General features: G+C 45.1%; 1 protein-coding gene across 3 annotated transcripts; it reads right to left on the bottom strand.

Annotated features, from left to right (window-relative positions):
• Window positions 1–217: 217 nt before the first annotated feature.
• Ints14 (integrator complex subunit 14) lies at window positions 218–25854 on the bottom strand. 3 transcript variants are annotated; one of them, XM_069995153.1, is made up of 12 exons: window positions 25674–25854; window positions 22827–23110; window positions 20122–20229; window positions 17660–17815; window positions 15815–15933; window positions 15219–15361; window positions 11448–11540; window positions 9489–9633; window positions 8396–8529; window positions 4401–4519; window positions 3217–3282; window positions 218–873 (listed from the first exon to the last, which is right to left on the bottom strand). In XM_069995153.1, the coding sequence occupies exons 2-12, from the start codon at window positions 23046–23048 to the stop codon at window positions 622–624; spliced, it is 1557 nt and encodes a 518-aa protein (XP_069851254.1). In that variant the 5' UTR covers window positions 23049–23110; window positions 25674–25854; the 3' UTR covers window positions 218–621. The 3 variants fall into 3 exon arrangements, with proteins under 3 accessions (XP_069851254.1, XP_069851255.1, XP_069851256.1); XM_069995154.1 differs by having other exon boundaries at window positions 25742–25854; XM_069995155.1 differs by lacking the exon at window positions 17660–17815 and having other exon boundaries at window positions 25674–25853.
• Window positions 25855–26643: the final 789 nt, after the last annotated feature.

Genomic DNA, 26643 nt, shown 5'->3' with positions numbered 1-26643 from the left:
TGCTGTGTCTGCTAACTGAAGCAGTTGCTCGAGCACTCCCGATGAAAGTATAGAGGAGCTGGAAAAGGGGCTGCTAAAGGAGGTGCCCAGAAGTCCTGGCTTGCCCAAGTTTGAGGCAGGTCTGTGCTAGAGACCAGGGAAGCACAAGCCTTAGAAATGAACATGAGGAAACAGAGCTGGAGTCAAGTGACAGCACACATTCCTCAGTGAAACCATGTTATAGAAAACCACATATTTTACTTCAGTTTTTAAAAAAAACTTGAAGAAACAAGAATCATTTACACACATGGCTACTGTTACCAAAAGCACCTAAGGGTTACCACCACATTTTGCCGAGTTCTAAAGTAAGTTCTGGAACTCACAAGGCAGAGAATCCTTGTGGGCAGGTTGGCCAAGAAGGTAGGAGCTCAGTGCTTGTCTTGTCCTTGCTTTTCAGGAGCTGTGCTCCTCTCAGAGCAACCAGGACTATCTTCCAGGACTACTGACAGGGCCAGGGCCCAAGCCCAAGCCTTGAGCCCTTCCTCCCCACCCTGATCACAGCACTGCTGGGCAGCATGGGACCACACAGGAAAGGCTTTTCTGTTCAAATAGGAGCTAGGCAAGGAAGGTCCAAGGCAGGCCTCACATCCTCTCTGCGCTGCTCCCCGAAAAGTCTGTGTGCAGTGGGGTGATGTTGTGGTCGTGCGCGGCGTACTCAGAGGTGCCGGTGCTAGCCAGCTTGAGCTGCTGGGCGGCGTGGGTGAGCTGGAAAGCGGCATCGGGGTGCGCCGTGTCAGGCAGCAGTGTGCATTCCCGCTCTAGCATGTCTGCCACGCCCTTGAGCAGGTCCAGGAAGCCAAAGGCCAGGGCAGCCTTTCGTAATCGGTTCAGCTCCTGCAACAGAAGCAGCCCTCATGTCCTCGCTGCCTCCCTTTTCAGTGCTCAGCTCAGAGTAAGCTCTTTGACCTCACCTTTTAGGGATCATTGTTTTAGTTTTGGTGCCAGTCCTGGGACTTGAATTTAGGGCCTGGGTGCTGTTTCTGAGCTGCTTTTGCTCAAAGCTAGTGCTCTCTCACTTGAGCCACAGTGCCATTTCGGCTTTTTTTGAATAGTTATTGGAGATCCTTTCCTGCCAGGGCTGGCTCTGAACCATGAGCCTCAGATTTCAGCCTCCTGAGTAGTTAGGATTACAGGCAGTAGCCATCAGCGTCTGGCTTGGAGAGTTTTTTTTTGTCGGTCATGTGGTTTGAACTCTGGGCCTGGGCGCTGTTCCTGAGCTCTTTAGCTCAAGGCTAGAGCTCTACCACTTGAGCCACAGTACTACTTCCAGTTTTCTGGTGGTTTATTGGAAATGTGTCATGGACTTTCCTGCCTGGGCTGGCTTTGAACTGCGATCCTCAGATCTCAGCCTTCTTAGTAGCTAGGATTACAGGTGTGAGCCGCTGGTGCCCGATTTGGGGGGCATTTTTATAGGAGAACATGTTTTACATAGAGACACCAGTAATCTGAGCGTAGGGACCAGTGGTTCTGGTCCAGGAGAGAGCAGCGAGAGGAGGTTTGTGAGCCAAATGTGATGAGCAGTGTGTGTACATCACCTACTGGGCACTACATGAAGACTTGGTTCTTGTCTATCTTCAAGGCTGGCGAAGGCTTGCCAGGGGGCAGGGAACCTTCCACGCCTTGCAGTGACAATGCACCTGTCTGCAGGAGCTGGGCTGGACAGACTCCTCAGCAAGGCTGGGTTAGCAGAGGGATCTGTGCGAGTTGGGAAGCCTCTGGTCTTAGGCCTTGTGTACACATTACACATAACCACTGCAGGGGCCGTTGCTAGCTGACTACTTCTCTACTAAAAGGTGACAAGTTACGAAAAGGCCACTGAACATGCGTGCCCACCTTAAATAAGACAGCTGACAGGTCTGGATGGAAAACTGCCGAGATGGCTGGCAAGGGCCTGTGGACTGGCGAGAGGCCAGCTGACCCAGAGGCTCCCTGGTTAAACTTGATGAAAGCAATTCATTTTTCCAGGTGTGGTGACACACGTCTATAATCCCAGCACTCAGGAGGGTAATGAAGGAGAATTGTGAGTCTAAGGCTAATCTCTGCTATATAGTGAGACCTCCTGTCTTAAACCAACAAAACAGGGGGATGATTGGGTGGGGGGGCGGGTGGGAGGATGGGAAGGGGAAACAAAGGAGGAGGCTACAATGCTTGATAAGAAATGTACTCATTATCTTGCCCATGGAATTGTAACCCCTCTGTACAGTATTTTCACAATTAAAAAAAAAACAAAACAGCTGAGCGCTGATGCCTTAATGCCTATAATCTTGCTACTCAGAAAGCTGAAATCTGGGATCACAGTTCGAAGCCAGCCTGGACAGGAAAAGTCCATCAGACTCATCTCTAGTTAACTACCAGAAAACTGGAAGTGGATCTGTGGCTCAAAGTGATAGAACACTAGTCTTTGGCAAAACTCAGGGACAATACCCAGTCCCTGAATTCAAGCCCCATCACCAAAAAACCCAAAAAGCAAAAAACAACCCAGAAACTCCCCAAGCAAGCTGTACATTTGCTTGCTTTCCCAGCTTACATAATTGGGTTTGAAGATAATAGTAAATAAAGGCAATGAGATAAAACCCCAGGCATTGTAGCTTTGTATGTTCTCAGAAGAGATGCTAGCCTGAGGCTGGTGGCGTGCCATGTTTTATGACTAGGCAAGGGCACCTCACACCACACTGAATCTCATTTCTGCCAGCCTCCACAAGGACGAGGAGAAATGAGATGCAAGTCTAACTGCGTTCCCTGCCGCCACATCCCTGTTCACTTCAGCCTCTCCACCAGACAATTTCCCTAATGGCTGTGGACAGCCGTCTACTCAGGAATTCACTAGAGTAATAGGAAGTCTTTTCAGGAAGTGGCTTTTCAGGTGCACACAGAAGGTTCTGGGCAGTTCCCCACCCCAGTCCTCCACCTAATGCTGGCCTGGGTAGGACTGGATCTCTGTACAAGAGAGGTAAGGGCTCATTATTCATGGCGGTTCCAACATGGAGGAGCCCTCCATTCTTGGACGGTGAGGCACAAGCGGACCTATCACATCTACGGACTGATTTAACACTGGGTACAAGCTTCCCATGTGATCCTTGCCCATATTCCAGCTGCCATCCCACCCCCTACTCTCCTGATGGAGGACCATCTACGTGGGGTGCTTCTGGAGCACTTTCTACTGTACTTCACTCTCACCTTATAGAATGTCTGTGTTTTTTCAGGGAGTTTCCTTGCATTTCTTAGAATCTTCTGTACATCTGTCTATTAAGGGAAAAAGGAATTCAACATTAGAATTCAGTGGTAAAAAGGTGGAAAAATACAGGGGTTAGGAATGTGGCTTAGTGGTAGAGTGCTTGCCTAGCATGCATGAAGCCTTGGGTTTGATTCCTCAGTATCACATAAACAGAAAAAGCTAGAAGTGGTGCTGTGGTAGAGTGCCAGCCTTGAACAAAAGAAGCTCAGGGACAGTGCCTAGGTCCCTGAATTCAAGTCCCAGGACTGGCAAAAAAAAAAAAAAAAAAAGTGGAAAAGTACAAAAGGGTAATTAAATGGTTAAAGATTTGAAAATGAGAACAGAAAGTGTCTAGAATGAATGATCCCTTTTGAGTTAATGTCAGTTAATGTTTAACATTGTAAAACACCTTCCCCTTTCAAAAGGCTTGATGATATAAAAAAACCAATTTTGGATAGGCTCTGGAGGTCTATGCCTGTAATCTAACTACCCTGGAGGCTGAGATCTGAGGATTGTGGTTTAAAGCCAACCTGGACTATACAGAGTCAATGAGATGCTTATTTCCAATTAGCCACCAAAAGGCCAGAAGTACGGCAGTGGCTCAAGTGGTAAAGCACAGTCTTGGGTGAAAAAGGTAAGGGACAGTGCCCAGGCTCAGAGTACAAGCCCTAGTACTGGCACACACAGCGAGACAACACTGATATTACGAGTATTGCTCACTTACTGCCTCGCCATGTGAAGAATTTTACTTTAACCTCCGGTGCAGGGAAAATACATCCAAGTAGAAGAACAGACATGCTTTCGTCTACTGGACAAGAGAAACAACCCAACTCACTTCTGTTTTGACCATGGGAGGAGGCCCAGAGCTGCCCTGCTCAGACACAATTACCTTGGGTTCCAGGCACAATTCTTTCCGTCCTTTATCTAGATTTCTTATTGCTCTAAATTTTATAAAAAATGATTTTGTTTTCTACGTGTTTTACTGTAGGCCATCTCGAATCCTTTTTGGCAATAATGACACATTATAAGTGAATTACGGAGTATCAAAGGAGAGGCAAATCAAATCAAATGTCTTTCGCCTGCTAACCCAAATGCCACCTCCAGTCCCCAAGGAGGGGCGGGCGCGCAGTGCAGATAAAATGTTTACCTGTAGGCCACTGGGTTTGATCCAGACAGTCACATTCTGGGCATAGCTGCGTTTGTTTTTGGGTTGTAGGGGGAATGGGCTCTTATTGTCATCCTCACCGTAAGGGTTTTCTTTAGCATCTGCAAGAAAAAGATATTCCAAATGACATATGGCAAACACAATCAATTCCATTTCCAATTAGGCTAGTGGCTCTCTGAGTCATTCAATCTGCTATATCCTATTACCTCATTAAGAAAATCCATTCACCTCAGCAAGCTGGAGAACCTGTTCCCGGTAGAAAGCCAGGGATGGCAGACAGCAAGGAATCAAGAGGCCTGCCTAGTGAAGAACAGCTAATGTCCTGAAGAAACAGCTTCACTCGCCTGCCATGTAAGTTAAAGCCAGAGAGGAGAAAAAAGACATACTTGCAATACTAAAGTACATTATTTTCAAACACATATATAAACATACTGTGCTGTGTATATTCTAGCCCACCAGCCAAACTTTCTGTGCTGTCTAATATGGCAGCCATATCTGAGGATCACGATTTGAAGCTAGCAGGGACAAAAAAATCCCCCAAGACTCTAACCAGCAAAAAGCCAGAAGTAGAAGTGTGGCTCAAGTGGTAGAGCTCCAGCCCTGGGAGAAAAAGCCAAGTGAGAACATGAGGCCCAGAGGAGTTCAAGCCCAAAAAAGTATTTATTAAATTCTACCTGTGTACCAGACCCTTTACATATACTGCATATACAGCAAGCCTTGAAGGCGGACAGCAGTCAATCCTATTAAAGATGAGGAACTGAGGCTCAGAGAGTATGTCCTTATGCACTGGTTTGAATCTGTCACCTCTTCCCTCATGCAGCACTGTAGTTCCCCTCCCTCACACCCTGACTTCTCCATGTCTATCTATATCTTATGTCTAGATTCTAGCCAGCAGCCAGCAAGCTGCTCCAAGCTTTTCTTGAGACTCTGTTATCCAACCGTACTCAGTGTCATAGCAACACTGCAACAGCTGACCATGGCCTATCACACACACGTACACACACACGAAGTTACAGGAAGGATGCTAGGTGACATATAGACAACAGGCCTACAGAACAGTGACACATTCAAACATTTAAAGTCAGAATGAGACACACACCACAATGAAAAAAACAGAATCAAGAACTAGCTATATATTGCATTACTCAAAAGATTCAAGTATTTAGCCAGGCTCCGGTGGCTCACGCCTGTAATACTAGCTACTTAGGAGGCTGAGATCTGAGGGATGTGGTTCAAAGCCAGCCCCGGCAGGAAAGTCCGTGAAACTTATCTCCAATAAACCACCAGAAAACTGGAAGTGGAGCTGTAGATTAAGTGGTAGAGTGCTCACCTTGAGCTGAAGAGCTGAGGGACAGCACTCAGGCCCAGAGTTCAAGCCCCACGACTGGCCAAAAAAAAAAAAGGATGCAAGTATTTAAGATGATTTGACAGAATTAGGAGGGGTCAGTCTCAACCATGGCAGTGCTATTTTGCATGATCTCCACCATTCTGCATCCACTGTGTGGCCCTCAGGCACGTTGGATATATCCCCCTCAGTGAGTTCTCTCAATAGCCTGGAGATGTAGGTTTTCTTTTATTCACTGTTTCATGCCAATCCCAACCTCATGAAACTTCTGTGAGAATTCAAATGTCTAATTCAGTGTCTGGCACAAAATTCAGTTTATAAATGTCAGCTGCTATTGTTCCCACTGAAAAGAAGACCTTAGGGCTGGAGATGTAACCCGAGTTAGAGCACTAGCCAATGAAGTCTCAGGGGCTGGGAATGTGGCTTAGTGGTAGAGTGCTTGCCTAGCACGCATGAAGCCCTGGGTTTGATTCCTCAGTACCACATACACAGAACAGGCTGGGAAGTAGTGCTGTGGCTCAAGTGGTAGAGTACTAGCCTTGAGAACAATGAGGCTCAGGGATAGTGCCCAGGCCCTGAGTTCAAGCCCCAGGACTGGCAAAACAAAACAAAACAAAAATCAATGAGTGAAGTGTCAGGTACTGAGTTAAGTCCCAGTCCCAGTCTTGGATCAAAACAAAAGAAATACAGGAGATACATAATACATCAGTACAGGAGAGAGTAAATGGCAGGTCCACCTCCATGAACAATGAGGGCTGCTGGATTGCAGCCAGCTCAGAAAGGAGTCAGAAGAGTCTGATTTATGGACAAACATCTCTGGTGAAAACTATCACTAGAGCTAGACTCCCAAAGAGACTTCCTCTGCCTATATCTATCTGATAGGCACAAACTCAATAGGTGCAGTTATATTCTTCCCTGGGCTCCCCTTTGGCCCCAATATGCCAACCTCAGGGATCACTCCCAGGTCACATGTCTCATCTCTCACTTGGATGATAGCCAAGTCACAAAACTTGAGGGACACCAGCGGCAGAATACCAACTCTCCTAGGGACCTCCCTTGCTGGCTGCACTGTGGCCAGAGGATCTGACCACATGACTCCTCTGCAGTCCCTCTCAGCACCTACATAAGTCTTGGCTCTTCGTATTTCAGAGGCTGCTCAGATCTGGCTACTGCCCATCTGCAGTCGACCACCTGCCCTCCCCATGCTCCACCAACTCTGCTCCCCCTGCACTCTTGGCTCAATTCCTTTGCAGCACAAATAGGTGTTCGATTTACCTGGAAGCTCTGATTTCTTTCCACTAGAAATAGGTGTTTGGTTTACTCTGGAAGCCCTTTCTTCCTTCATCAGCTTTTTTTCTTCAAAACACAGCTTGTGTGTCTCTCCCCGGCAAAGACTTAGCTCTGAGTACTGGGCAGAGCTGCTCTGATGGTCACCTCCGCCTGGCTAACCCTAGCCCTGTACAGTCAGTCCAATCTTCTCCCCCCCCTGCCCCCCACCTCCCAGCAACGCCAGCTGATGCTTATCCACTAAGCTTGGCAAACATCCCTGAAATTGAAATGAGCCCAAATGAGACAAGGGTCACTCCACAGGTAGAGCCTAAGGACCCAGCAGCACAAGGGTCTGTCAAAAGGAGTGGCAACTGAGGAGGCAGATCTGAGGACCACAGTTCAAAGCCATCCAGGTAGGAAAGTCTGTGAGGCTTTTATCTCCAATTAACCATCAAAAAGTCATAAATAGAAGCCGGGCGCTGGTGGCTCACGCCTGTAATCCTAGCTACTCAGGAGGCTGAGATCTGAGGATCCCGGTTCAAAGCCAGCCCGGGCAGGAGAGACTGTGAGACTCCTATCTCCAATAAACCACCAGAAAACCGGAAGTGGCGCTGTAGCACAAGTGTAGAGCGCTCGCCTTGAGCTGAAGAGCTGAGGGACAGCGCCCAGGCCCAGAGTTCAAGCCCCACAACCGACCAAAAAAAAAAAAAAAAAAAAAAGTCATAAATAGAGCTGTGGCTCAAGTAGAGTGTTGAGCAAAAAAGCTCAGGGATAGCACCCAGGCCCTGAGTTCTCTGAGTTCCAGTCCCAGGACTGGTACATTAAAAAGGTAAAAATAATAAAAGGTACTTGAGTTGGAAATAGTGCACTAAGGGGAGAAAAAAATGGCAGTGCCTTTTTTTTTTTTTTTTTTTTGGCCAGTCTTGGGGTTTGACTCAAGGCCTGGGAACTGTCTTTGAGCCTCTTTGTGCTCAAGGTGAGCTCTACCACTTGAGCCACTGTGCCATGTCTGGCTTTTTCTAAGTAGTTCCTTGAAGATAAGAGTCTCCTGGACTTTTCTGCCAGGGTTGGTTTCAAACCCCGATACTCAGATCTCAGCCTTTTGAGTCGTTAGGATTGTAGGTGTGAATCACTGGTGCCTGGCTTATCTTTTCACACTAAGCAATTGAAGAGTTTGTATTTCCTTAAAGCACCCTAAATGCTGGTTTCCCCTGAGCTGTGAAAGCCAAGTTCCTTATGTAGACATCCAGCCTTAGACACCATGGTGCACCAAGAACTCAGCCAGCTCTCCAACTCTTGTCAGATACTCAGAATGGTAGAGGGAAGGTACAGTGCAGACTGGCAAGAAATGATCTTGCTCTACCTGAAATAGGACCCAGTTGTGCCATCTTCCCCAGCCATGGGAGAGGTTCTGGGCCAGGCTCAAAGAGAGACATCATGAGGTTTGATTTCTTCTTGCTGTCGGCTTGGGAGTAAAGCATTCCATGCCATTCAGGACTGGAGAGAGAGAGAGAGAGGGAGAGAGGGAGAGATCAGAAGAACAGCAAGCCTGAAGCTGTCACACTAAATTTAGCCTGACACAGCCTTCAGCTTTGAAGTCAGGTCCACCACTCATACACTCTTACCAATGCCAAATCCTAAACCTGAAAATGCATACTACTGTTTTCTAATAGTTCCTCTGGGGCATTACTGCTTTTTCAGGCAAAATGATATACATATGGAAATTAAAAGCAGTTTAAAAGAAACAACAAAGGGGCTGGGAAGGTGGCTCAGTGGTAGAGCGCTTGCCTTGCATGCCTGAGGCCCTGAGTTCGATTCCTCAGCACCACATAAGCAAAAAGAAAAAAGCCGGAAGTGGCGCTGTGGCTCAAGTGGTAGAGCACTAGCCTTGAGCTGAAGAGCTGAGGGACAGCGCCCAGGCCCAGAGTTCAGGCCCCACGACCAGACCCCCCCCCCAAAAAAAAAGAAACAACAAAAAAAAGCCAGGTCCTGGTAGCTACTCTGGAGGCTAAGATCTGAGAATTAAGGTTCAAAGGCAGTCGGAGCAGGAAAGTCTGTGAGACTCTTATCTCCAATGAATCACTAGAAAATGAGAAGTAGAGCTGTGGCTCAAGTTGGGAGAGTGCTAGCCTTGTACAAAAAGAGTTCAGGGACAGTGCCCAGGCCTTGAGTTTAAGCCCTACAACTGACACACAAAGACAAAAATGGAATGGAGGTGTGGCTCAAGTGGCAAAAATGCCAAGTAAGAGTACAAGGCTCTAAGCTCAAGCCCCACTACTAGTATTTTAAAAGGCTCACTCCATACTTATTCTAGGGATAAGTTAAGGAGAGCTTAACTTCAAAAGCCATGGCAGGTGGGAAGGACAGGGCAGAGGAGGAGATTTCTTATTTCTTTCAGGTAAGTCCATACAGTTTTCCATCCCTTTATTGAACCAGATGAGAAGAAAGTTTCCTACCCCAACTGAACTATCGCCACCATTCCTTCCACTTTCAGGCTGCCATGGAGCAGGACGCAGAAGTTGGGTATTTTGCCTGCAATCTGATTGGCTGAATTTTCGTCTTCATTGTCATCAGTGATACCGGTACCCACCTCATCACCCTCTGAAAGAGGAAAATGAGTTAGAGCAAGATGAGCCACAAAACACCACTGCCAAGTACATGCGTGGCTCCTCCTGGCCTTGAAGGGAAAGTATGTGGAACTTAAGGGAATGTATCACAAATTGGAAAAAAACTCATCTCAGTTTTCCAAGGCCCATATAAAAACCCCTTTTCAATAATTATATAAATTCCCTTTATATGAAACATCCAGAGTAGCAAATCCATAGAGACAAAGGACATGAAAGAGCGAGAGTTCAGCATACACCAAAGATGCTGAATTCAGGGACACAACCTCACAGTTCCTACAAAGATATATTCTGCAGTTCCACAAGGTACTAACTAGGTTTATCTGTCCATCCATCCACCTGTCTGGCCATCCAGCCAGCCAGATTTAATGAGCACCTACTATGTGCTTGGCATAATGTCCTCCCCCTTAGGAAGTTGTATGCACTTGCACATTTACCAGTCTTTCTATGAGCACACACGGTGACACGGGGGATTTCACTGTGGTATTTCCACCCCTGTGTACAAAATACCCTGATCAATTTCTTCCATTCTATCACACTCCCTTGTCCTCGCCCTCCTTAAATCAACTTTAACAGGTTTCTTGCTCTGTTTTCATACATGCAAGCAATTTACTTTGACCACATTCATCCTTTCTCATCCAAGTTGTTAGCCCAGACTTCCCACTGGAGCCCACCCCTGCAAGGCAAGAGAGCTTGTTGTTGGTTGTGGGGCTTGAACTCCCGGCGCTCAGCTCTTCAGCTCAAGGCAAGCACTCTGCCACTTGAGCCACAGTGCCACTTCCGGTTTTCTGGTGGTTTATTGGAGATAAGAGTCTCATGGAGGGGCTGGGAAGGTGGCTCAGTGGTAGAGCGCTTGCCTTGCATGTATGAGGCCCTGGGTTTAATTCCTCAGCACCACATAAGCAAAAAGAAAAAAAAGCAGGAAGTGGCGCTGTGGCTCAAGTGGTAGAGCACTAGCCTTAAGCTGAAGAGCTGAGGGACAGTGCCCAGGCCCAGAGTTCAGGCCCCATGACCGACCACCCCCCCCGCCCCTCCCCCAAAAAAAGTCTCATGGAGTTTCCTGCTTGGGCTGACTTTGAACCTCGATCCTCAGATCTCAGCCTCCTAAGCAGCTAGGATTACAGGTGTGAGCCACTGGTGCCCAGCTTTGTCATTCTATTTTTTTTACTGTCCTAACTGTAACAAAGGGTTTCTGCCATATTTCAGCATTGCACGTAATGCAGTTTTCACAGCATAACTGTTGCCTTCCTTCCCTGCTCCCCCCTTCTCCTGAAGGCAGTCTTCTGGTTACCACCCTGCCTTTCTCCGCATGCTCCTCATAGGAAAGGCAGAGTCTTAGATGAGGAAGCAGCCTCATCTCTAAGGAGGACCTCCATTGTTCATTCACAACTCATACATAGAAGAAAGCAGCAACATTTCTGCTGTATGAAGGAACATTCTCTTTTCTGAAATCCAACATGGGGACTGGGAATGTGGCTCATTTAATGGTAATGCCTAGGATGCATTAAGCCCTGGGTTTGATTCCTCAGTTCTACATAAAACAGAAAAAGCCAGAAGTGGTGCTGTGGCTCAAGTGGTAGAGTGCTAGCCTTGAGCAAAAGAAGCTCAGGGACAGTGCCCAGGCCCTAAGTTCAAGCCTCAGGACTGGCAGAAAAAAAGAAAATAAAATCCAACATGGCAACTAGTCCTCTTTTACTCTACAAAAAGGGCTAACCTATTGTCAACCTTGTAAGAATAACTTTAGATAATAGAAGTCTTCATATACATCAATAGCATAAGAAAAGAACTCACCTTTGTTAAGGGCAATAGGTAAGACGAGATGTCTGGACAGAACTGGGGGACTGGAAATATCAGCTATATCAATAAACCCCACAATTTCCAAATCTGAAAGGAAGGAATCAGCAGAGAATTTAATTTATACCAGGAGAAGTCCATTTCACAAATACCCTGCTGTAGGTGGAGGTTTCAATTATGGTGACCAACAATTTACATTTTAACTAACTCAGAAAATAATGGTATGGGCTGGGAAGGTGGCTGAGTGGTAGAGTGCTTGCCTTGCATGCATGAGGCCCTGGGTTTGATTCCCCAGCACCACATAAACAAAAAGAAAAAAGCTGAAAGTGGCGCTGTGGCTCAAGTGGTAGAGCGCTAGCCTTGAGCTGAAGAGCTGAGGGACAGCGCCCAGGCCCAGAGTTCAGGCCCCACGACCGGACCCCCCCCCCCCCAAAAAAAAATGGCAATTCTCTTTACTTTTATTTACTATTTTATTTTTTAGTGCCTTTCTTTTTTCTTTTCTTTTCTTTTTTTTTTTTTTTGGTCAGGTGTGGGGCTTGAACTCTGGGCTTGGGCGCTGTCCCTGTACTTACTCTTCAGTTCAAGGCAAGCACTCTAGTGGTTTATTGGAGATAAGAGACTTGCGGACTTTGCTGCCCCGGGCTGGCTTTGAACTATGATCCTCAGATCTCAGCCTCCTGAGTAGCTAGGATTATAGGCGTGAGCCACCAGCCCCCGGCTTTCTTTTCTTTTCTTTTTTCTTGTTCTTTTGCCAGTCCTGGTACTTGAACTCAGGGCTTGGGTACTGTCCCTGAGCTTCTTTTGCTCAAGGCTAGCCGTCTACCACTTGAGCCACAGTGCCACTTCTGGCTTTTTCTAAGTATGTGGTACTGAGGAAATGAATCTAGGGCTTCATGCATGCTAGACAAGCACTCTACCACTAAACCACATTCCCAGCCCCTTTTAGGTGACTTTCTTGTCTTAGACGGCTTCAAACCTTGATCCTCAGTTCTTAGTCTCCTGAGTGGCTATCATATAAGCATGGGCCACCTGGTTGGTAATTGTCTGTTCTTAAGAACATTAATGAATGTAAATTATATGATAACTCAGGTCAACTTTATTTTTATGAAGCTAGGTCCTTAGCCAGGGCAAGAGCTTAAGGTCAAATCTCCTTGTTAATAGTCCTGTTTATTCAGGTGTCAGAGGCACTAAAATCCACTTATACAACTTCATTCAGCCTTCTTTGAAAAATAAAGTCATTACCTAAAGAGTTTCCCTGAGAAAGAAATACATCCTTTACAAAAAGAATGGACGACTGGGAATGTGGCTTAGTGGTAGAGTGCTTGCCTAGCATGAATGAAGCCCTGGGTTTAATTCCTCAGTGCCACATAAACAGAGTGGTACTGTGGCTCAAGTAGTAAGAGTGCTAGCCTTGAGCAAAAGAAGCTCAGGGACAGTTCCCAGGCCCTGAGTTCAAACACCCAGGACTGGCAAGAAAAAAAAAAAAAAAAAAAAAAAGAATCACTGTGGCAAAACCAATGTGACGATGTTTTTGCTTTAGAGAAACTACTAAAAGACAAAAGTATGTTTGTGTGTGGATGCTGGTCCTGGGGTTTGAACTAAGGGCCTGGGAGCTGTCCCTTAGCTTTTTACTCAAGGCTAGTATTCTACTGCTTGAGCTACAGCTCCACTTTCAGCTTTTTGGTGGCTAACTGAAGAATCTCACAGACTTTCCTGCCCACACTGGCTTTGAACTGCGATCCTCAGGTCTTGGCCTCCTGAGAAGCTTGGATTACAGGCATGAGCCACCAGTGCCCAGTTACAAGTATATTTCTTTTTGGACAATGTCATCCCTTCCCTCTACTCCCTCTCTTTTGCCTTCCCATCCCACTCATAAGTTGTGTCCAGTGAGTCCACTGCTACAGTTTTCCAACCTTTGTCCCTCCATTTTTGTGCCTCCCCTTATACTCTTTTTGTTTTTAGTTTTTGTTTTTGACAGGGTCTTGCCATGGGAGGCTGGCTTAGAACTCACAATCTTGCTGCCTTATCCTCTTGAGTGCTGAGATTACCAGCTTAAGCTACTATCCTAGCACTGAAACTTTTTTTTCTTTTTCTTTTTTGTCAGTCGTGGAGCCTGAACTCTGGGCCTGGGTTCTGTCCCTCAGCTCTTCAGCTCAAGGCTAGGGCTCTACCACTTGAGCCATAGCACCACTTCTGGCTTTTTCTACTTATGTGGTGCTGAGGAATCGAACCCAGGGCCTCATATGTTCAAGGCAAGCACGCTACCACTGAGCTACCTTCCCAGCCCCGAAACTTTTCTTTCTAAAGTTTGATTATATAACTAACATAAAACTTAACAAAACACTTAAAATTATAAAAAAAGAATCATTTATTATTCATCATAAAAGAAAACCTGTAGTAATTTTTTATTGAGTTGCTTTTCAGTTTTTCTTCTAAGCACATACACACCCATGTTCTGGAAACTATTTATAAACTTAGATGCAGCAGCACACTGACTTGTACCATGCTGGAAGCGTGACTCGCAAGTCTGCTGTCGTTAACTCTTTCAGCTCAGAAACAAGGCAACACCAGTAGCTAGAGCTGTTTCATTTGAATGGAAAAGACCTACTCTATTCTATAGATTTAATAGATGCCACATTAAGGATTTTAGATTAAACATTTATATGGCAAAGAAATAATGACATTGTTCATCAAAGAAAGCTGGAAGGAGGTTGAATTTAGCTGTTATGAAGACCACAGAACATACAGTGTGGCTTAATATACTATTGTCCCATTGTTAACAACAGACAGATACACTAGTTCATCACAACCCAAAGCTATAGGCACAAAAATAAACACCATTCTCACAGCCCTTTTTCCTAAATTCTCTGTGCCTCAAATAATGAACATGCATTGTCTGCTTAGGTGTGATCATTTACTGACTTTCCAATTAGCTACTAAGCATAGACTAAAGATCGTATATTAGCTATCAAGGTTACAAGAGTAAAAGGAAAGGCAAACACCCATTCCTAAGAGATTTATTTTGTACCCATCACTCCAGGGATCAATCCATCAATGGGGGACAACTCTCCTCTGTCTTACTTAATATTGACTTTCCCCAGCTAAGCCTGGGGCTAAGCAATGTGACAGGGAAACAGTGTAGCATATCACTTTCTTTTAGTCACAGTGCAAGCAGCAGGAGCCTGGTGCCAGTGACTCACACCTGTAATACTAGCTACTCAGGAGGCTGAGATCTGAGGATTACAGTTCAAAGCTAGATCAGGCACAAAAGTTATGAGACACATCTTCAATGAACCATCAAAAGGTCAAAAGTGGAGATTTGGCTCAAGTGGTAGAGTGTTAGCCTTAAGCAGAAAAAGCTAAGGGATAGGATCTAGGTCCTGAGTTCAAGTCCCAGGACCAGCCCACACATGTATAAAAAAATAAATTAGGGCTAGGAATGTAGCTTACTGGTAGAGTGCTTGCCTAGCATGCATGAAGCCCTGGGTTTGATTCTTCAGTATCACATAAACAGAAAAAGTCTGAAGTGGTGCTGTGGCTCAAGTGGTAGAGGGCTAGCCTTGAGCAAAAGAAGCTCAGGGATAATGCCCAGGCCCTGAGTTCAAGCCCCCAGGACCAGCAAAAAAAAATCAAGGGCTGATGATAATAGCACCTCCCTGTGAGAATACAAGATTCTTTCCAACCCTCCTAGATGGGAAGAAAGTAAGTCACAAGTGAAAAGAGGGTAGAGAAAAGAGGAAGGCCAGGAGCGAATTTTTCATGCATTACCTGTCTTAATGACTTTTGGGATAGGATCGATTTCTTCATCTACAATGAATGGCTCTGGCCTGGGGAAGACCTGGACGTCAGCGGTCAGGTGGCCACACTTGAGCACAGCATGGAAAGGCGTATATGCCAGGTCTATCAGCTTTCTAGAAGATGATCATGACTTGTTAAGGGAGGAAGAGTTCACATGTGGTACACATAAAAGGACTGTACACATGAAAGTAACATTTCAAGATGTAAAGGTGGTTAAACCTTCGCACTGATTCCAAAACTAAATCTACTGTGAAACGGAAAACATTTTGATGTTTTTAGAGAGGAAATTTCAATTCAGAGAGAAACCCCATAGCAAGTTAAACTGAGTCTTTTTAAAGCATGACCACCTTATTTAACCTGAGAAACGGGCAACTGTGGGTAAATGGATTCACACTGTTAGAAATAATACAGTAACTGAGAGGTCGCCGAAATAGCTCAGTTGGGAGAACGTTAGACTGAAGAAATAATACAGTAACTGTTCTTCTTGTTGTCAAATGATAATATCAGATTGTAAAGAAGCCCCCACACCCGACCCCTCAAAAAACAACTTTAAGGCATATACTCACCCAAACATAGACTGCACGTTTTTCAAGCACAGGGGGCCATCAATAGTAAAAATTTGCCCTTCACCATTGTTGAGGTCTATGAGACGTTCAAGGCATTCCAGGGAATCGGTGCTCTGAAGCTACAAAGCAAGAGAGGACACCTTTAAAGTAGAACAAATCACCACATCACTACCAGCACACCAAGGCCACAGCCACTGTAACAAAATGGGCAATAAACGGTTTGTTTGGTTTGTTCTTTTGGTTCTGGTACTGGGGCTTAAACTCAAGGCCTTACACTTTTTTTTTGTCAGTTGCAGGGCTTTAACTCAGGGCTTGAATGCTGTCCCTGAGCCTCTATGTATTCAAAGCTAGTGCTCTACCACTTCAGCCTAGAGCTACTTCCAGTTTTTCTGAGTGGTTAATTGGAGATAAGAGTCTCAAGACTCAAGTCTCAAGTGGAGCCACAGCTCCACTTCCAGCTTTTTTGGTAGTTTTGGTAGATAAGAGTCTCACGGACTTTCCTGCCTAGGCTGGCTTTGAACCATGATCTTCAGATCTCAGCCTCCTGAGTAGCTAGGATTACGGGTGTTGAGTCCTTGAGATGATTTTCTTAACAGTCAATATCAGAAGGAAGTAACTACAGGGGCTAGGAAGGTGGCTCAGTGGTAGAGCGCTTGCCTTGCATGCATGAGACCCTGGGTTCAATTCCTCAGCACCACATAAGCAAAAAGAAAAAAGCCGGAAGTGGTGCTGTGGCTCAAGTGGTAGAGCGCTAGCCTTGAGTTGAAGAGCTGAGGGACAGCGCCCAGGCCCAGAGTTCAGGCCCCACGACCGGACCCCTCCCACCAAAAAAAATACAAATAAAGAAGGAAGGAACACAACAATTGTTCTGTGTGTGTGCCAGTTCCTGGGCTCAATTCCAGAGCCTAGGTGTTGTCCTTGAGCTTTTTGCTCAAGGCTAGCACTCTACCACTTGAGCCACAACTCCACTTCCAGATTTTTTTGTAGTTTAGTGGAGATACTGAGTCTCATGGACTTTCTTACCTCAACTATTGCAATCTGCCTCAAGGTTACAAGAAGTACTTCATTCATAAGTAGTTCTGCAGATTCTCAGGAGACCACAGTTAGTAGCCATACAGCATCTTCCCTACAACCTGTTCCTGACATGGTTTGGCAAGAGCCATCAATTATCAGCATTTTATAGAGAGAAAAACTGAGGTAAAGTGAAATAATTCCTGACTCAATGGAAAAGCAGGAAGTATTTAATAAAACACATCAGAAGCCAGGTGCTGGTGGCTCATGCCTGTAATCCTAGCTACTTAGGAGGTTGAGAGCTGAGGATGGCAGTTTGAGCTGAGGATGGCAGTTTGAAGCCAAGCCTGAGTAGTAAAATCTGTGAGATCTTCAGCTCCACTAAACTACCAAAAAAGCTAGAAGTGGAGCTGTGGCTCAAAATGGTAGAGTGCTAGTCTTGAGCAAAAAGCTCAGGGACAGCATCCAGGCTTTGATTTTAAGCCCCAATACCAGCACCACAGCAAACAAAACAAAAAGACCTATGTCCCCCCCCTCCAAAAAAAAGCCCCCCCCCAAACAAAAAAAACCTAAAGTATACCTCTGTCAACATTTCTGGAGGAATGGACAAAAAAAAAGACCATCTCAACCCTTCATGGTCATCAGCAGAATGGGCATCTCCAGCTATACTCTCGGAGAGGTGAGTGTTGTTATGTCAAAGAGCATGTGAAATCAAGTCTTTTCAAAGCTAAAGGTTATACCGTACGCAAGAGTGTTCATTGAATATACTGAAAAATAAACCGAGCCCTGGGATTTACCTAACCCATCTACAAAGCAGTTAGCAGAAGGCATTACCTCTTCCAGGTTTGCCATGCACATGATGTATAACTTAGACGGGAAAGGGAAAGGCAGCGGGAACCTGTTGCTGTCGCTCCTTTGATTGTGTGTCGCTAGGGAATGTCTCAGGGACCCTCTACCAATGCCGAGACAGCCGTCCGTCACCAGAACGACCTGTGTGCAGAGGACAAGTATCCATTAAGCCACATGCCCAACAGCTCCACCCAGGTTTGCTTTCACTGCCACAGGAATGTGCAGGGAGCTTTGTGGGGTGATGGGTATGTTCTAGGTCTTACTTGTAGTAAGGATATACATACATGCTTCCATTTGTGAAAATCTAGCAAACTGTGTGATTTATTTGTTTGTTTATGTGCCGGTCTTGGGGCTTGAACTCAGGGCCTGGGCTCTATTTGTGAACTATTTTGCTCAAGACTGGTGTTCTTCCACTAGAGCCACACCACTACTTTTGCTTTTTTACTGGTTAGATGGAGATAAAAGTCTCACAGACTTTCCTGCCCAGGCTAGCATCAAACCATGAGCTTCAGATCTCTGCCTCTTGAGTAGGTAGGATTAAAAGCATGAGCCCCTGATGCCTGGCTTATTTTTTTTAATTGTCTTTATTTTCTCTTGTCAGTCATGGTACTTGAACTCAGGGCCTGGGTGCTATCCCTGAGCTCTTTTTGCTCAAGGCTAGCACTCTACCACTTTGAGTCACAATTGCACTTCTGGTTTTCTGATGGTTAATTAGAGATAAGAGCTGGGCTGACTTTGAACCTGGATCCTCAGATCTCAGCCTTCTAAGTAACTTGGATTATACATGTGAGCCACTGGCCCTCAGCTAAAATTATCTTTAACTAGTTATACCACAGAGTTTTAATTCAACGTCAACTGATATGTAGAATACACTTTGATCAGTGTCAACCTTTCTATCATTTTTCCATGTACTCCAAACTTATCCATCTGAAGTTTTCTAGTCCCAGTTTCAATATGTACATTGAATATTATGACTGTTTGTGTCCACCATTCTTTCTCTCTCTCTCTGCTCTCCTTAACATCTATCCTCATAGACAAGACCAAATCATGTATTTTGAATTTATGCATTTAAGACAAAAATGCAGGCACTAGAGCATGAACTCAGGGCCTGGGTATTGTCCCTTAGCTTTTTCTGCTCAAGGCTAGCACTCTCCCATTTGGCCCACAATTCTACTACCAACTTTTTAGTGTTTAACTGGAGATGAGAGTTTCATCTTTCCTGCCTGGGTTGGCTTTCAATGGAGATCCGCAAATCTAGTCTTCTGAGTAGCTAGGATTACAGGCGTGAGCCACTGGTGTCCCACAAGAGCAAGTCTTTATGATACTCTTCACTTTTTAGACAACTCAGTTGAGATGGTTAGAAATTTGCTGAATAACTGCTACACTGAGATAATGAAGAATAGACACTATTGTTCCGTGTTTACAATTCTACCACACAAAATTATAATCCGTCCTTCAGTGAATAGTTATAAATTCTACTGTGAGCCTTTTGTCTTTCTATAAACAATATAAATTTTCAGTACATCAATTTACCAGGAAAATACTTTCCTCGACGCATAGGTCTGCTTTCTGAACACATTAGTATGACTTAAATTCGTGTGATACGATTACAGTGATTTAATGCCTTCTTTAAAAACTGTACAAATAGTGTAAAATGTAGTTTGTGGAGTTATAACGTAGGCGGTTAGAGCCTGAGGAAAATCAACACTACAGTGGTTAATGATTTGTATGTTTTGCACATGTGCTCATGCATGTGTACATGCACTCCTAGTAGCTTAACCTCAGGGTCTGGGTGTTGTCCCTGAGTCTCTCTGTGCTCAAGGCTAGCACTCTACCACTTGAGCCACAGCACCACTTCTGGCTTTTTCTGTTGATGTGGTATTGAGGAATCGTCCCCAGGGCTTCATGCAGCCTAGGCAAACACTCTTCCACTAAACCACATTCCCTAGCCCGTTTTTAGCTTTTTCATTCAAGGCTAGTGCTCCATCACTTGAGCCACAGCTCCACATCTGGCTTTTTGCTACTTAACTGGAGACAAGTGTCTCACGGACTTTCTAGCCTCAGCTAGCTTCAAACTGAGATCCTCAGATCTCAGCCTCTTGAATACCTAAGATTTACAGGCCAGTTTGGGGGGTCTATATTTTCTCTTCCTTTTTTCTTTCTTGCTGGTGCCAGTCCTGGAGCTTGAACTCAGACCCTGTGCATTGTCCCTGAGCTTTTTTGGCTCAAGGCTAGCACTCTACCACTTGAGTCATAACTCTACTTTTTTTTTTTCTTTTTGGGTTAATTGGAGATAAGAGGCTCATATACTTTCCTGCCTGGGCTGGCTTTGACCAGCAATCCTTGGATTTCAGCCTCCTTAGTAGCTAGGGTTACAGGTGTGAGCCACTAGTGCCTGGCTCGTTAATGATATTAACTAAGGACATTGAAAAAAAACTAAGCATTACCTGGCAAGGGATCGCACCGCCCCATTCTTGCTGAACAATGTTACAGACACCAACCAGTGCGGACTCTAGGCATGTCTTGTCGTAATCGTCCATGTTACTCAGTGCTTCCTTATTGGGCGAGAAAAAAATTGCTCATTATTCTCTGCTGTTTTGTTATTAGAAACAATATAAACTGTACGAAGTCTGAGTATCATACAGCGAACACTGAGTTTCTGTAAGCCCCAAAGCATAGGTTCCAGAAAACACACACACACACACACACACACACACACACACACACACACACACACACACACACACACACACACACACACACACACACACACACACACACACACACACACACACACACACACACACACACACACACACACACACACACACACAGCAAAACAGACTTCCTCAACTGTAATGGACAATGAAATAAGCTTTAAGTAATGACCAAAATGTATGGACCATTAACCATAATCTGCTAAACACATTCTCTGCACTTTACATGGATTTAATCATCCTACCATTGTTCACCCTACTTTTAAATGAGGAATTTTTTTTGGGGGGGGCCCGATCATAGGGCCTGAACTCTGGGCCTGGGCGCTGTCCCTCAGCTCTTCAGCTCAAGGCTAACGCTCTACCACTTGAGCCACAGTGCCACTTTCAGCTTTTTTTTCTTTTGCTTACGTGGTGCTGAGGAAGCGAACCCAGGGCCTCTGGCATGCAAGGCATGCGCTCTACCACTGAGACACCTTCCCAGCCCTAAATGAGGAAATTTTTAAGAAGTGGCCTGACTCCAGAGCTTCTGCTTTTACCTCTTACACCTCATTCATTACATTGCAATTCTCTAAATTTTAGAACTGCTAAACACCAAAAAAATCTTTAGCTAAATAACTTATAAGAAAACCAGTACAAGCAGAGTGGGGTGGCTTACGCCTGTAATCCTAACTTTTTGAGAGGCAGAGATTGGGAAATTGCTGTTAAGAGGCTGGCCCGGGGAGAAAATTCACAAGACTCTACTTCAACCAAAGACTACGTGTGGTAGCACACACCTGTTATCCCCACTGACATGGGGAAGCACAAGTGGAAGGATCAAAGCCCAAACCATCCAGGGCATAAACTGAGACTATAATCTGAAAATACCCAGTACAAAAAAGGGTTGGAAATATGACTCATGTGGTAGAGCATCTACCTTCCAAGCATGAGGTCCTGAATTCAAGACTCAGTAACACCAAAAGAGTCCACCAGTACAGTACGATTAAAAAAATTTTTAAGTCTCATAAAGATGCAAGATAATAAAAGGAAAGCTTTAATAAAAATTAGTAAGAATTCAGCCAGGCGCCATTGGCTCATGCCTGCAATCCTAGCTACTCAGGAGGCTGAGATCTGAGGATTGCGGTTCAAAGCCAGCAGGGGCAGGAAAGTCCATGAAACTCTTATCTCCAATAAACCACCAGAAAACCAGAAGTGGCACTGTAGCTCAAGTGGTAGAGCACTAGCCTTGAGCTGAAGAACTGAGGAACAGTGCTCAGGCCCAGAGTTCAAGGCCCACGACAGACAACAACAAAAAAATTACTAAGAATTCAAACTGCATTAATCCTGCATTTCCAAATTGCCCAACAATTATTTAATTGCTCAGTTTAATTTCAGAAACACTTATTGTCTACTCACTGGCCAAGACACTGTGCTAAGAACTATAGGAGATATTAATGGTTTAAAGACATCTGGCTAGCTCATAGAACTCATAAATATTATAGATCACGACAGACAACTTGCCCCATGAAATTAGAATGTGTTTGTGATTTTAACTAAGCATCACTATCTCGAAATACAGTGAAATTTGGAAAATTATGTAATCACTTAATCACAATAAAGAATTTGAAAAAAAAAAAAGACATCTGGCTTATCTCAGAAAAATATCTTTGAAAGACAATACCTATTAAGATTTTAAAATGACAACATTGAGCTGGGTACTAGTAGCTCATTCCTGTAATCCTAGCTACTCAGGAGGCTGAGATCTAACGACATTTGACACCACCTTGGGCAGGAAAGTCCATGAGACTCTTATCTCAATCAACCAGCAAAAAAGTTGGAAGTGGAGCTATGGCTCAAGTGGTAGAGTGCCAACCTTGAGCAAAAATTTCAAGGATAACGCCCAGGTCCTGAATTCAAGCCCCAGGATGGAAAAAAGGAAGAAAAAGATAAAAAATAATATCTTGGCATCAATAATATCTAAGCATCATTCTGAACTTTCTAGAAGAAATTGTGTGTGTGTGTGTGTGTCTTTTAATAAGGGCTATTTTTCATTACCTTAAAATTGTATGAGAAAGTAGAAAACAGCAGAATGGCAAAAAATGTTGAATTTAGGGACTGAAGCATGGTATGCTGAAATCTTCACCTTTCCTAAGAATTCCAGAAAATGGACATGACCTTTCTCTGCTTATGTGGTGCTGAGGAATCGAACCCAGGGCCTCATGAATGCGAGGCAAGCACTTTACCAGTGAGCCACCTTCGCAGCCCCCATGACCTCTTTCTCTACCTCATAGCTTTACAAAAGAAAGGCCTAGGACCTATTGGTTATGCATTATGCTTTATAGCTGTGCATGTTAAGTGCCTGTATATTTAGTATTAAATAATTCTAAGGTCTAAAATCAGTACACTATTATCATACTGCTTTCTTTCCAATCAACTTGGGTCTTTATTCCTTTTTGTACCTGCAGGGTGTTATAATCTCTTGTGAAGGGGACCATCAGCTCCCAAAGCGATGAGAAAACCACTAATGCTGTGAATTCAAGCTTGTAGTTTGTGGCCATGTGCTCAAACAGCATTGTCAACCCATGGGCTGCAAGGTGCTTCCGCTGGTATTCCTCAGACCCCTCGATTGACACAGGCCGAGTCATGGAGAGGGACACGTCCATCACCACCACTGTTGGCATGGTGAACAGAATCCAAGCGAGCCCAGTCAGAATACAGACAACAAGCTACAAATAGTGAAATGCTGTGGGGAAAAAAAAAGAAGTGTCACAGAAGGAAAGCAGTATCTTTTCACCATAACTGTAACCAATTTTCCAGAAATAAGGCAAGGTGACCCCTATATAGGTCAATCTGCAGAGAATTCTGGGAGAAAGAAGACAGAAGACAGCAGCCTAATTCACTGGGAAGACCACTCCCAGACACACTCAAAACACACTATCTACACCTGTGAATCAAGGGCTACCTTATTACCAGTGGGAAAAAGCATTAAAGGTAGGCCTTACTTCCAACTTTCAATTTTTATATAAAATATGCATTTATTTATATAAATATACATATATACTTACATATATACATTTATGTATATATACATATATAGGGGGGGAAGAGAGAGAGATACACACACACACACACACACACACACACACACACACTATAGCTTAATGCTGGTGGCCTGTAATACTAGATACTCAGGAAGCTAAGGTCAGAGGCTTTCATTTTGGAGCCAGTCTGCTCATCAGTCATGAACCAGCAAGTTGAGGGAAAGCATGAAGCCCTGAATACAAGCCCCAATAGCAGCCTCAAAGTAAAATTAAATAAATATATAAATAAAATGTAATTTGGCTCTTGTGAACCACTATGTTCTAAGTTTCCAACAGCTCCCTTATAATTTGAATTTTACAATTTCACACATCCGTGCTTGGGCATTGTACCAGCAAGCAGTCTGGCTATTGTTAAACATTTTGAAATGAATTCCAAAAAACAAACAGTGAACATTAACCTTGTATAATGTTTTTACATCTACCTAAAGTCTTCCACAATTGTATAGGACACAAGCAATGTGAATATGGAGTTGTACGAAGTATACACATATAGTCCTATAACCCACTTTTCTTAGTTATGTATTTTTTTTTAAGCTGGGTCATTTATTTGTAACTACATGCTATTTCATTGTGTCAACAGACTACAGTTTCTCTCTCCTTTCCTTCCCTTTCCCCTTCTTTCCTTTCCTTTTCGTTGTAGAGCTTGAATTCAGGGCCTGGTGCTGTCCCTGAGCTTTTTCACTTAAGCCTAGAGTTCTACCACTTTGAGCCATAGCCACTCTTCTGGTTTTCTGGTACTTCATTGGAGATGAGTCTCACAGACTTTCCTGCCTGGGCTAGCTTTGAACCTTGATCATGAGATCTCAGCCTCCTGAGTAGTTAGGATTACAAGTGTGAGCCACCGGCGCCAGGCTCCTGGGCTGGCTTTGAACTCTTCAGATCTCAGCCTCCTAAGTAGCTAGGATTATAGGCTTGAGCTACTGGTGCCCAGCACACTATAGTTTCTTAACAAAGGATCAACAAATTGTATCCACATTAGTGGGTCTCTGTATTTGTTATTTCTTTATTTTTGTGCATAGGATTATTTTAAATTTTGTGAGTGTGCCAGTACTAAGATGGGAATCTCTAGGATTCCATCTAGGTTGGATTTGAGATGTGATCCTCTAGGTCTCAGCCTGCTAAGTAACTAGAATTAAACCTGACTGAAAACAATGTTTTAAACAGGGGGTTAGGAACACAGGTTAAACAGCAAAAGCGGTTCTTTTTTTAAAACCACATAATAGACATAGATATGTTTCAAATAGGAGTTCAGATTTCCACATCAATAGGTTAACCAGAAAAAAAAATTCACTCCTGAGAAGTCCCAAATGTTTAACTAGTTTGATAGAAAAATTTAAATTTGTCTCCCTCATCTCTGCCTCATTAAAGTTGTTTGTTCAACATAACCCTGTTAAAAATGTCGTAGCAGCACCGCTTTAAACAGCCCTGCTGCCCTGCTGCTTCGCTCTTCAGTCATGTTCTCTGTGTGTGACAGAACACGGTGTTGGATGGATGCTTGAAGAAAAGTGATTGAAGCGTCTCAGCAGCTCTACAGAACAACCTCCAGCTAAGGCCTGCATCAGCGGCTCATGCTGGTAATCTTTTTTTTTTTTTTTCACGCTGGTAATCTTATCAGGAGGCTGAGAGGTGAAGATGGTGGTTCGAAGCCAGGCCTGCCAGGAATCCTAGTCCTTGAGATTTTCTTTTTTTTTTAATCTCCATTAACCTACCAAAGAACACGGGATGTGCAAGTGTGGCTCCAGTGGTAGGGCGCTAGCCTTGAGCTCAGGGACGGGCTCAGGCCCTGAGTTCAAGGCCCCAGAACCAGCGCTAGAACAAAACCAAACCCCTCAGGGGGCGAGCCTCAAAGCGTGGGCCTCGTCTGAGTGTCGCAGCCGCCGCGGAGGCCGCAGCTACCTGTCAGCCTTCTCCCGGGCAGACGTCTGGCTGCAAATGTGCTTCCATACGGACGGCGACGGGAGGTGCCCTCCCCCCCCCCAAACAACCGACCACCAAGCTCTAAAATCAGTGAAAAGAATCCGAGACCGGGAAGTCCCTCCTGAGGAAAGCGGGCAGAGAGGGGCCTAAAACGGGGCGAAACGGGGCTGTTCACACAGCGCTCGGCAGTCCCGGGTCGCGGAGCGCAGGGACCCCGGGAATGGCGCCCCACAGCCGGCGCGGGGAGGCCGCGATGGCCGGGCGCTGGGCCTGCGCGGCTCTTCTCACCTCAGCCTTCGCCTGTATTCCTGCTACCGATTAAACGCGACCCTCAGGCCGCCGCCGCCTCCACTCACCCCAAGCCCATCGCCGGCCACAATCCGTCCGCTTCAACTTTCCGCCCGGGCGCCACAACCGGAACTATAAGGGCCGCGGGACCACAAGGAGCCCAGCACCATCGGCGTCGGGAGAGGAGCAGACCCGGCTTCCGGGGCGGGAGGGGCGGGACTTCAGGCTGGGCGGGGAGGGGCGGGGCTGTGGCTCGGCTGGGCCACTAGGGAAGGCGTCCTCCCCAGCTCCTCTCCGCGGGGCGGGTAGGGGCGGGGTTAGGGGCGGGGTGGAGAGGCCCCACCCTCTTCCTCCCACAGCCCTGGGAACACAAAGCCCTCTGGAAGGCCTTAGACACTAGTTTATTTTATCTAGTGACACAAGACCCAGGGCACCAGAAAATTGGAAGGGAAGCTGTGACTCAAAGTAGGAGGGTATTAGCCTTGGGAAAAAAGAGCTCAGAGACAGTGCCCACATGAGTTAAAGCTCCACGACCAAACAGACAGACAGACAGACAGACAGACAGAGAAATCCCTCATAACTCCATTCAGAAAATGTATCTGGATATCGAAGATGTTTTTCCTATTCTTTCACAATTCACTACAGAGTACCACATCATCCTGATCCGCATTTGGCTAGCTGGAATCTATTTGGTGTTCTATAAATCATTCCACATGCTCCCATAGAACATGAACAGCCACACCCCCACTCACCAATGGGTTATTCTACAGTTAAGCCAATCATATCTCCATACCATCTCCATGGTCAGCTGCATCATCTTTTCAAATATAGCTGTATATGGTTTCAATAATGCACACATGGACCACCCACATAAAATGCTTTGATTCATGAAGAAAAAAATCTGCTTTGCTTTAACACATATTTTAGAAATGGTCCTTATCTCCAGAGCATTTTTGAAGAAAAAAAAGGC

The sequence above is a fragment of the Dipodomys merriami genome, unplaced genomic scaffold (genome assembly GCF_024711535.1).
Source record: "Dipodomys merriami isolate MVZ:Mamm:240054 unplaced genomic scaffold, mDipMer1.0.p SCAF_48, whole genome shotgun sequence".
Taxonomy (NCBI): Eukaryota; Metazoa; Chordata; class Mammalia; order Rodentia; family Heteromyidae; genus Dipodomys; species Dipodomys merriami.
The sequence above is the reverse complement of the archived record's forward strand: the minus strand, read 5'-3'. Positions and strand labels throughout refer to the sequence as shown.

Bases quoted from the DNA above. Each gene is read 5' to 3' on its own strand.
- Ints14 (XM_069995153.1), bottom strand. From the start codon at position 23,048: ATGCCAACAGTGGTGGTGATGGACGTGTCCCTCTCCATGACTCGGCCT. The intron at 15,934-17,659 runs GTAATGCCTTCT...CTTGCTTTGTAG, and splicing joins GCATGGCAAACCTGGAAGAG to CTTCAGAGCACCGATTCCCT. The intron at 15,362-15,814 runs GTGAGTATATGC...ATCATCTTCTAG, and splicing joins AACGTGCAGTCTATGTTTGG to AAAGCTGATAGACCTGGCAT.